This window comes from Acyrthosiphon pisum, chromosome A1, assembly GCF_005508785.2.
Source record: "Acyrthosiphon pisum isolate AL4f chromosome A1, pea_aphid_22Mar2018_4r6ur, whole genome shotgun sequence".
Lineage (NCBI taxonomy): Eukaryota > Metazoa > Arthropoda > Insecta > Hemiptera > Aphididae > Acyrthosiphon > Acyrthosiphon pisum.
This window is the reverse complement of record NC_042494.1, coordinates 29,645,797-29,658,910: the sequence shown is the minus strand read 5'-3', so window position 1 is coordinate 29,658,910 and position 13,114 is coordinate 29,645,797. Positions and strand designations below refer to the sequence as shown.

At 28.2% G+C, this 13,114-nt stretch overlaps 1 protein-coding gene across 1 annotated transcript in view; it reads right to left on the bottom strand.

The window, feature by feature from the left end:
* Window positions 1-7,969, bottom strand: part of LOC100168127 (rho GTPase-activating protein gacV) — a 19,576-nt gene extending 11,607 nt beyond the window's left edge. The window contains exon 1 of the mRNA XM_001946955.5: window positions 6,947-7,969. Within this exon, the coding sequence (XP_001946990.1) occupies window positions 6,947-7,127 (181 nt within the window). The 5' untranslated portion in view covers window positions 7,128-7,969. The remainder of the gene's footprint in view (window positions 1-6,946) is intronic.
* Window positions 7,970-13,114: the final 5,145 nt, after the last annotated feature.

Here is a 13,114-nt window from a genome sequence, read left to right as displayed (position 1 = left end):
AAATCTAACAAGATCCCAAACAACGAAATCCGCTCTCTGGTTTTGGAGATATATCTCATTAAATGAAAATGAAAATGATTGTTCAGTGTTCACACCGACATTTTTCTGGATTCAAATTATTATACCACTTGGGTGTGATATCAGTAAATACATTTCTAAAAACTAAAAATCAAGAAAGTTTACATGTCGATCCCTGACTTGGCAAGCGTTTTTTTTTCTATAATATTGTCAATAAAATTTTACTTGTTCGGTAAAAAAAGCGTGAAAATGTAATACAAAGCTCCTGATATACTATATTACTTTAGCAGTTAAAAAATATTAACAGTATTATAGTAAAGACTACGCCTATAAGGTTAATAGTTATTAATTTATCAATAAGAATATTCATTACCTATATAATCTCTATATTATTTATGTTAGTACTAACTTATATAGGTAGTACTACTAGTACTTAATAAAAGGATTTGGAAATATTGTTAATACTACCTATAATATTATAATTATTATAAACTATTGTATGGTATATTAAATATTTATATAGGTACATTTTTTTGTCAAAAATGAGTTCTAAATTATATCGCAACTATTAATAGAAAAATAAATTACTAATATAAATTATAAAATATTTTTAGAAACAGAGGATGACACACCGTCCAGAATCGTTTTTCACATACGGTGATTTATCATTGAATTAAAATTGAACATAACCAGTGACCTACTAAATGACGTGGTACTCCCACTCCATATACCTAGCAGACCGAATTTCCTGGTTTCACTGTTTTAACAAATAAAAAAATATATTATGTTCGTTGACAGCTGCATCAGTGTTTCTGTTGATGAGACTATAATATTTTTATCGCTATAAATAAAATGAGAAGAGCCTGGGATATGAGAACGGGTATTACAGATTGAATTATAATAATTATTTAATGAGATATATATCGCAGTCCTAGCGTTTATTGTTAAAAAAATAATAATTGTTGTGTTCACATTCCAACCCCTCGTTTGCCTGCGTGAAGTATTTTAAAATGTTTTATTTGTAACACACAATTAAATTGAAAAAAATGTTGACTTAGACTCAAGCAAAATATTCACTTATGTATATTCTTTTTCAACAATATCAACAATATGTTATGCATTAAACATCAAAGTATGCATTAAAACTAAAAAGTATGCCCTAAAAAAATAAAATTGACAAAATTGAAAATATGCATTCAAAATAATGTTGATTATTTCATCAACAACGTTGTACTTATTACTTATTTAGCAAAGCCCAACCAGAAAAAAAATGCAAATACAAGAAAGTCCTTGCTCTATCTCTTGTTCCCGTTTCTCAAAATATTTAAATCATATAAAATGCACAATTTTTAACTTCACAAGAATCGAACTCATTGAAAAGGGTGGGCAAGTGGGCGTCACTCTGCAGTGCAGTAGGTTAGGTCACTGTAATGGATGGTGTTAAATTCGAATTCAATGATATAATATCATTTTATAAGAAAAATAATTCTAAGCGAAGACGGTCAGTCAGCTTATGATATTAGTATATTTGATGAAACTATTGTGAATAAAATAATTTATATATTATTACAAACTATTTAGTTTTTACTATTTACGTATTTTAAATTTTCAATCCTTAGTTATAAAAGTTGATCACTATATACATTTTTAATTACAAAATAATTATTAAATTTTAAGTTTTATAAATGTTGTTAAAATTCAAACTTTAAATACTTATAAAAAAAAAATTGTGCCTGTTAATATTTTTTAACTGCTAAAGTAATATAGTATATCAGGAGCATTCCATAAGCGCAATTTGGGTGAAATTATAATATTTTAACATATTTTTTACATTATTTTAATATATTTTTCTTTTTAAAAAAAGGGGGGTGCTAAATTTATATTAACGACTCAAGTGATCCGTGGGAGGCTTTGCCCCCCACACCCCCCTCCATTAATACACCACCATTAAACTAACTTATTAAATCCTAAGCGATCTTCATATTAATTTTTCATCAAAACGGCCTTAGCAACTTAGAGTGATTTAAAAAATGTAAAGATTTTTTATTTGTTAAAGAAGCTTACTTTGCAACAGTCTAAGCATAATATATTCAATATTTTTAATAGTTTATTCCCATCAATAATTTTCTAATTTGAAAAAGTGCTCTGACCAATGCAAAGTTATCTATTGTTTATGCATTTAAACATTTATAGGTGTACTCAGACCTTAAGCCAGGGGGGGGCAACCATTTTGTTTCGTCAACATCATCAGTGCCTGTGGAAATATTTTCTAGGAGAGGAGGGGAGTGGGGACCAAATAGGTTTACATCATTAATATAAAATTTATCAAACAATATTATCACCTACAATGTTAGACTAAATTAATTATATTAATATTTATATTATAGCAAATTTAATAGGTTTGATTATAAAATCTATAATAATTAAATTATCACACTTTGGTTTATACTTATATTCTCATTATTAAATATAAAATAATAGATATTATATACCTACACCATACATGTAAAATGAATGACATTATTATTAATATAAAAACAAAAAGTTATACGTATTATTATCTAGATTCTAGATCTAGAGTAGGTATCATTCTTCTCTCGTAGGGATAGTTAATATTTTAAATTGTTGAATGAACATTGTTAGTAGTTTGTCTTGCACACTGTTAGTTTAGTCTGTCTTGTACCTACTTGTTGCATTTTACAGGGTAAGTAATTTTATTTTAAGTAAACTCAAGTAAACTTTGAAAATGTTCAACTAGTAACTGGAATAATAACAAATTTTTAATAAATACTTTTTTTTACTAATGGAATCACAATTTGATTATCTTCGCATAATTTTACAACTTTTTTATAAATATTACCAAAAAGAGATTTGGCATTTCTTATAGTTTCAAACACAGATATATACTAATACATATATACTAATGTAATAATGTATTAGCAGTCTTGTAAAGAATACTTTTATTTTGTATTCAGAATACATATTCAAATAAATGAGAATTAAAGTATTCAGAATACGTATTCGAATAGTTCTTAAAAAATATATTCGAATACTTTTTTTCACAACTAATTTTGGACAGTTTTTGAATGATTGGTATTTAACATTTATTAATTAATAATTAAACATATAACGTAATCATAAGTTATTTATACATTTTGACCACATATGATTTGGCCGATACGGGCCATACGGGATACAACACATTGTGTTTATAAAAATAATCATATCATGGGCCAATATTATATTTCGTTTAAAGAGTAAAATTAATGTTCATGATTTATAATATGTCTTGTCACAAATTTAAAACTATTTTTCTGGATCGGAAAAAAGTATTTTTTTAATGAATAAAAAATACAAATAAAGGTATTCAGAATACTTCTTAAAAAAAGTATTTAAAATAGCATTCGAATACAAAAAAATTATTCAAATACTTTTATTTGAATACATTTTTTCGAATACTTTACAAGACTGTGTATTAGTATATATCTGTGGTTTCAAATTACTTATTTAATGACTCTACTAGTTGTATTGCAGCTTATAAATTAGTGTCCAATGTTGGAATGCACTAACTTTTAATAAAAAGCCTAGCATTAATCTTAATAATTAATATAAACAATCACATATATAGTAAAAATATTATTGATAGGTATACCCCCCCCCCCCCGAATATTGCCTAGTCCACGTTCACTTATTTTATTTATATTTTGGAAATAAGCTATATATGAAACATTTAGTTTATCAGTAATAAAACCTATCCACCCAGTGGCATGGATATGATTTCTGAAAGGGGGATCAAAAAACTAAACGACATAGCTAAATGAGAGGGGCTAATTGGAAAATCCCCACCCTCTCACAACTTTTTACTTAGGTAGTAAAAGGTTTAATAATAAAGAACAATGAATATAATTTGAATTTATTTATTATTATTATTTATTTAATTATTTATTTATTCAAAATTCACATCAAACACTATATGGAAGATTATCCACTCCAAAGTCAATGGGAGGGAATCTGTCCCCCACGCCCGCCCTTAAATACGCCACTGTATTCACCTAATCTAACCTAACCATCACATTATACATTTATATTGCACATAGCACAGAAGTTCTAAATTATTAAGTAGTTGTCTTTAAATATTTTATGAAGTTTAAATTTAAATTTCATAAATGTGAAAACAAAGACATAAAATACATAACCCATAACACTTTTATATAATTGTATGTTAATAATAACACAACATAACTAGTGTTTGCATTTTAAGAGATTATCTCTAAGTCAAACATAATAATGTATAGGTAGACAGGTACTTTATATTAATTTAACTTAAAAATAACATTAAGTTTAGTTATACGTTATACCTTACTATTGGTAAATGTATTAACTGTTGTGTTGTTCTTTTTATCACAATTTTACTTTAAAACGTGCAGTATACATTATGCATATATTTCATTACTATTCAGTATTCAGATATATTTTATGGAGTAAACATTTTTGTTATTAAAAATAATATAAAAAAAATACCTTATTTTAATTTATAAGTTATAATTTGTATACTGTGTGGTCCGTGAGTGATAAATTAAAAAATAGAAACAATTATAGTCAACATAATATTAAGAATCGGCAATTATAGGTACCCGCGAAAACCCACAGTTACCTACTGGAATACATTATTTGCTTTTTAAATGTGCGTTGCTAACTGCTATACGTTTGACTGTTATTTCGTGCAATATTTTCCTTCTATTCTATACCAACCTAATTTTTTTAAATTTTGATTTGTTAGATTTAAAGCGAACAGGAAAAGTTGATTATTAAGAAAACAATTTCAATTAGGGCCGATGATATACTGCCTATAATAGTCTATTATAAGAATATTTTTACACTAACCTATAATTACGTGTAAAAATATTCTCATGGAAAAATCCAAAATGGTGTCTGTTTATCGCCTATTCACTGTTTGACGATTATTCTCGTTACGAGTTTAAATTCATGATGGTTATGCTAGCCGCTAGGTATAATAATACCTATATTGATTAATATAACGCGTGTTGTGAGTTAATTAAATATTTATAAGCTATACGAAACTTTGGAATTTTCAGAGATTCGACTTTTGGTATTTAAACCAAACAGTATGTAAAAATACCTCTATAATCCTTAATTATAAAACGGAGACCCGTGTGGCGCTCTTATTCCGACTACCTAGGTATAATATTATATAAATTAAACAACCACGTAAATTATTGATGTAGACAGAACTAGGATAAACAAAAAGCGCTAATAGGGTGAGGGCGCTTGTAACACCATAACATTATGAAATAATAAACTATTATTTATAAATTGTTCAATTTTTATATTTAAGGATTGAAAGTTTAAAATAATGTTTCTCATAAGCAGTTCATAGGTACTGTAACCAAAAAGTCTAAAAATCTAATTTTAAACACAGTTTTTTTTTAGACGAAGAATAACGATGTTCGTTATCACTTATTTTTTTTTTTTTTTTTATTGATCATTAAGCCCGGCAACTATGGCCATTAGCTGTTTTTGATTGTTTGGTTTGTTTGTAGGGGAGGGTACTGTAGTTTTGTTTACACATGTGTGTAGTTTTGGCAGATTTTCTAGTGGGCACCCGTAGGTATCTGCCATGCCCGGTTGGGGGATGGCGGCACTTGTTCTCCGGACACCGTGACTTGCCCGAAGAAAAATGCCACCCAGTGACCGAGAATCGAGCCGACGACGGCAGCGCCGCAACCGACGCCTTAGACCGCTCGGCCACCTCGTCCCCCTATCACTTATTTTGTTATAATTCGAAACATTATTCGTGGGAACTATTACAATACCTATAGATTTTATTGTACCTATCTCTATACGTAATGATATTTTCAAAATATATAGATTATTTTAAGCTGTTATACGGGATTATATCATGAACCTATTCACATTCTTCTACGGTAAAGGGGAAAAGTAAATAACAATAATATAATATATAAATGGTTTGAGGCTATTATAATAATTAGTATAATAATTGCAATGTTTTCGACGAAAATTAAATTAGTCTTCCCCGTAATAATAATAGAAAAATAAGTCAATTTAAAAGCAATATCAAAAAACATATCATGAAATTGAAATATACTTGACATAACCCTGGCACACCATCTCCCTTCAGAATCATTTTTTGTACCTATACCTATACAATGATCACTAATATTATAAAATCCTACAGGTACATCATGTGTAGGTCGTAGGTGTCGGCCTAACCATGGCTGCTAAGCCACCAATGCTGCTGGGTCCTCCGATACTGTTTGTGTTGGGAGCCCTATACAGTTATAAAATATAATATAATATCGAAAACAGCAAGTATGCTCCACATTAATGACGTTTTCGATTATTGATTATTCGTGGAAATATCAACCCACAAACTAATTATACATATTTTATACGGCAAAATTCTAAATAAATAATAAGTAACTGCAGGTAACAATTTTAAATTATAGGTAGGTAACAAAGGTAATAACATGTGCACTACATTATTACTTGATATTTATTCTGTAACAACATCATAGCTGTATCTAATTATTTTCAAACTAAAACAATAAATTATTTGCAAGCATGGATAATCATGATAGCTCTGCCTGATTTACAAAAACAAATTGATGAAAAGAGAAATGGTGGTAACTCATAACATATTATAATATACAGGGCAAGGTTACTTACCTACTATTTGATTTTGATTTTTTTCTTACATTAAAAATAAAATAAAAAATGTTTTTTAAATTGATTTAATCATGATCACATAATATTATAATATGAAATATGAATAGATTATAATGTATGTATTAGGTTTTCGAGGCTTTTGTATATTTTTAAAAGTACGGGGCCCCTTTGGTGTGACCCTGTGCGACGTGCGTATACGTATATTATAATATGTATATACCTTGGATCTTTTTGACCACATCGTCGACGTTGACGCTGCCGACCACCTTCTTGACAATCGAACACGCTTTTTCGGTGTCGGACATCGGCGGCGGGTCGACCGCGACCGTGCGACTGTCGGTTGTAGCCGACGCCACCATCGCGTCTCCTGCCGGTAAAGGATTGCTCCCGGCGCATCCCATATCGCGGCGCTTGTCCGGCCTTTGCGGCTGTATAATATAATATACTGTATTATTATAACAACAGCAGACGGTCCGATTCACCGGGGGATGAGTAAATTGTACAATATTATACAACTGTGCCGCGGGCTGTCCTCTTCGTCGTCGTCGTCGTCGTCGTCGTCGTCGTCGTCGTCGGTGCTCGCTGGTCGGCTGCCGGACGTCGTCTGCCGTCGTATACCCCAAAGTCCCGGCTATATATATATATATATATTGATACAATAAGTAGGTTTATAGGTGTAAGTATGTACCTCGCTATATGTATATGAGACGCGTATTGTTATTGCGTTGTACCGGAATGAAAACCAGGAACCAGAAGACGTGTGTGTGTGTGTGCATTTGTTTATAACAATATTGCGAGTCGGTGTTAGTACATATGTGACTATACAGGGTGGATTGCATGATCACTCTTTTTTTATGTTCAATAATACGCAGTCATTAAATATCTGATTTTTAGACTTTTTTAAATGTATATTTAAAGACCATAATATTTTTAATTTCTTTAGATTTTTTTATACTACTTAAGACTAAAGAGAGGTGTGTCTTTGGAGATAAAGGTTTTTGTTTTATTCAAATGAGAACACTTCTTTTCTACTGCAAATTTTTGGTAAATAATTTTTCAAATAATTTCAAAATCAAAACTTGAACGAGTGGTTTTTGAGTTACGTATTTAACTCTGTGTATACTTAAGACAATAGGTCCATGATTATAGGTTTGGAAAAAATAGGGACTATGGTAATTTTAAAATCTATTAGTAATTAATATTAATCAACCAACATTTATAATTCGTAAAAAGGTACAAGTATAATAAATATACTAGATCAAATATTACATAATATATATATTATATCATGCTAAAACCATTTTTAAAGATTATAATCATCTTTAAAGTATAAACATTTTAACAACCCAGAAACAGGAAACTCGTTCGAATTTTGAATTAGGTACCTACATCAACATTTTGAAAAAAATCTGAAGAATTTGAAAATATGGTCTTTATAAGTATACCTAGGTAGGTATATTTTAAAATTCCAAAAATTATAATATGAATCAATTAAAAGAAAAATAAGGGCGAATCACCCTGTATGAGTACATGATAAACTGCCGGTGGGTATATAGGTAATAATAATATATTATAATAGCTGGTGCGCGTGGACAATAAAGAATATCGCGAGTATGCTTCTGCCGCCGACGAGCGTGCCGGTCCCTGGCGGTCATTATAATATATTATGTGTAGTGTGTACACTATACATGTATATAATACGTATTAATGTAATAATATATCGTTATTACAAAATATACAGTTTATACGTATATATGCATTATACTTACGTATCATTTCACACTCGCAATCGTACAGGGTGATTTGTTCGAGTACAAACGCCCTGTTTTTACGGTCAACTTTTTTTTTTAATTTTAAAATTATTTGTTCCGACTGCCGATGTCATATTGTTGTAATAATTTGTATATGATTTCCACTTTGCATTATTTTTCACCAAGTCAAATTATATAATATTTAATAATATCATACAAGTCTACAGTTATTTTGCAAATTTAATTATTTAACTGCATATTCAAACAGTGGCTATATATTATACATATAACGGTTTAAAAACGTTAATTATATAAGGATTAAAATATAACATAGAAAATCGTCTAACGCCTTATTGTTATTCTTGAATACTAATAAATAATGATACACCAGTGCATTTTCACTGATTAATTATTTGAAAAATTAATCTCTGATTATCATTTATGAGAAAGGAACTGTTGCTATTAATGTATGCATGCCTACCTACCCACCTACATAATTGTATACCAACGAACGAAGTATGTCACCGTATTCAACATTTGAATAATTAAAGTGTATGACTTATTGAGAACTGAAATGTTTGGGATTTTTTAAAGGAAGTAATTCAAAATATTTAAGTGAAAAATATGTTTCTAATATTGAATTGAATATCGTTATAATAGCCTTATGTATAACATTACTAACATCAAACGATAAAATTATATAATAATATAGCAGTAAAGTTTTCCCCGACGTGAAATGCAAAAACTTAATAAATTTGAAAAAATTAGCTCAACAGCAGGTTCTTATAGTCATGTGACGATAACAAGTTTTTTCCTTTAAAGTTAAAAGTTTAAACGATAACATCTTTTATTATTCATTCATTAAAACGGAGATTTTGAATTTGAACCATATAGTATATTATATTCCATCAAACTTAGCTGCAAGAGGATAAAATATTTTGTTATAAAGTTTATGAAAGTATAAAGGTACCTACTCAAAACGGCCGTTAATCGCTAAAATATATTAGATAAATCGAATTTTTGTTTTTATTTTTCGAATTTAACTACAATTTATATTCAAACATAATGTTATATGGTACAGGTACCTATCACGAAGATAAGACTGAAAAATTGCAATATTGCAGATTACTGAAAACGCGAAAACAAACGGGAGAACGCTAAAAAAAACAAATCGCCCTGTATATACCTTTAGGTTAGGTTTGACGATCGAACACGCGTAGGCAGCTCTACTCATAAGTGTGGGTGTGTGAGCGTGCCGCCGTGACAACGTGGGGTGCAAAACATTGTGGCGGGCGACGGTGATTGTGCGCCTCGTAGTTGGCCGCTACCCCTACGGTCTCGTTTTTTATTTTTAAGCTCGTGTGTAATAATATTATTATTGTTATCGTGTGAAATTCGCACACGCTTTCACGAGCGTCCGCGGTGGTGGCGTCGGCTGGACGGTTTTCGCTTTTCCGCCTGTGTGCGTACGGTTACGGCGCAAGCGCAGGACCGCACTATAGGTGCAAAAGGAGCATCTGTTCCTGCAAGCGGTCACTTTTGAGGGGTGACAAAATTTAAACTACCTATACAAAAAAAGAAAATTGATAGATTTTACAGTAATATTATTTAATGTTTATAAATAATTGTTTTTCTGAACTGTTTGATTACTGTATCATGTGACGTTTCAAAATAATTTATAAATTTAAATTATGATAAATTTTTGCTTTAATCAGTGGTGGATATAGGGGAGGGGTGCTTGAGAGCTGAAGCACCCACCGTTCCGCATACATTGAACTTTTTTTTTTTTACTATAAATTATCTAGATTTCAGGTATCACGTAGAACTAAACGTATTAATTATAAGCTACTACCAAAAAATTGATAAATACCTAAGGAGCTTTATCATCAACAAAGTACCCTCCATAAAAAAATCTAGAGCTGCTTTAAATTTAGATTTTGAAACAGATTTTCAAGAATAATTAATATACAACTAAAAGCATTTTTAACCATCTTTGTATTTTTAAATTTAAAAATAATATTACCCCTATTTATAAACAACTAATACAAATTTTCTCGATTTTTCCACTGTAAACACTTAACTAAATTACAGGGTCACTTCAATTTACAAATCTTACAATCCATTATACGTCGTAAGCTATTAGACCTATTTATAATAGGTACCTATTATAAACTATGTTGATTTGAGTCTTATTAATAATTTTTTTTTCAATTAAATTTTTTCGCAGTCTATTCACCAAATGTGCTGAATATAGTTAGTTTTATGATTTACTTGTAATATTACTAGTCTATAAAAGTATAATGGAACTCTAATGGCTTCATATATTTTACCTAATTTGGAATCATGTTTTTGTATTTTACATGTGCACATTTAAAACTTTTAATTGCAGTTGTAAACGAATTATGTTTAGTAATTTATAAACCGTAGGTTCATAGATTAAATATACTATATATCATATTTAATCTATGGTAGGTTATACAATAAGTTAAAAACAAACAACTAATTATTTAAAACTGTTAAAATTATTGTTATACAATTTCATCTTGAGTCTTGAGTTAAGCATGTACTTAAATAAAATTATACAATTTAATTGAAAAAATAATCGACTATTTTTAATAATTTTTTATCTCATTGGTTTATAACACTTGTAAACGTCTAAAAGTTTTTATATAACATAAAATGACAGTTCATCTATCAACTTCATGATATTTTAATACTGCCTTATCTGTTATGATTAATGGAATTGAGTAATGAGTTTTAGAAATTTAAATTTGATATATTTTTACTACAGCGTCATTGTTTTGATACGAAATCAGAGATTAAAAACTTCGTAATTTTGTGAAAAATAAAAAAAAACTACTCCTTACAATATTGATTTCTAAATTTTTATTATAGAGAAAAATGTTGTAGTTTTTTGTATTTGTAGAAAGAGAGCAAAACTCTCTATAAACTCAGATCACAGAAGAAAAAATTAAAAAAATTCCATGGTATTTAAAACGTAGAGTTCTAAAGTTAAATTTTAACCTGTGTAAATCAATTGTAGTCATGAATTCTTGTTATTTGTACCTCTATATTAATAAGTTGTGGAAGGTTTTAATTTAATAACTCTGACTGCGGTAAATTATGGTGTTATGTATAGCGCAGTGGGTTATTTCTAAAATGTTGAAAACAATAAAACACAGAAATAAAATTATTACAATATTATGAATTAACATTTATTTTAACCATGAACATAACGGTACAATATATTATAAAATTACGACTTGATATAATTTACTTAAAAAAAAAATTGATTAAAAAATATACAAGTACATATTATAATATAATATATATTTTTCGTTCATATATAAATTACAGCTAATATCAGAGCTTTTTTTGTTCAACACAATAAAACATTTATGTTCTTACTATACGATTAATTTCATACATAATATTTATAACATATTATGAATTGTATATAATTAATTACATACACCTACGAACACTCGTTATTTATATGTATTCAATTTTCATGTTATGTAAAATGAAGGTAGGTATCGGGTATCTAAAAATGACAATAAAAATATAAAACAGTATATCTTTTATATATATATTATGCTTGATATGTTGGTACTTAAAGGAGTGTATTTTTAGAAGTTAATACATTTAAATTAAGTCATTGGTATGATATAATTTATAAGGGAATAACTAGGATTTGATATCAATAGTCGATACATGCTTATTGTCTTTGTTACGTATTAAAACCAATGCAAACAATATTTCTTAGAAAATAGAAACAAAAAAAATTATACTCATGCTCAGTTTGATATTATAATATAGACAAAATGTACTCCAGAATCATCGAAACTTAATATTAATAGAGTTTAACAATAATTAATAAACATTGCTAGATTTCTTATTGAGCGTTGGTTTTTGATATTTTTTCAATTATTTATTTATTTTATGTATCGCCAAAATTATGTTGTTAGTGTTTGGAATAATACCTATATGGCTATATGGTATCTATATTTAATATTTTATAGTTATGTTCATTTATTGTAATATAAATATAATTTTATAATAATATTAAAATACAAATCAAACGAATATAATAAAATGTTTCATCAAGTTCCTAAAAAATATTGTACAGTAATTAGTAATACGAATATAATGATATAATACTACGCACGTGTTAAAATATGAAATATTTTCGGTCCTAATTTTCTTATCTTACTTTTTTCCTTTTATTTTATGAGTGCTCTTCCACGAACCTACCTGCTTTATGTTATAAATTATAATGAAACAAGTAAACAACATAATTGTGACAAATTAATTTATGGTTATAACTTTCTAATTTCCTCATGTTTTTTTTTACAAAAATGAATATTAGAATAAATATCTTTAACATTTATTGTTCGTGATTTAAACCTAACTATGATATACCTAACATTTATTTTTTCGTTTCACTTTTAATCTAAATCAACATATTTTTGTTTAGTACTTAATCAAATCTTACTTCCAGTTCTTACTTCACAAATTCTTAATACAATAATATATTATTTTATATGCTTATGACGGTGTTAATAAGTTTTATAAGTATAGTAATTAGATATATTATAAGTAATAAGTATATAGTTTCAACTTTTCACTAAATTATA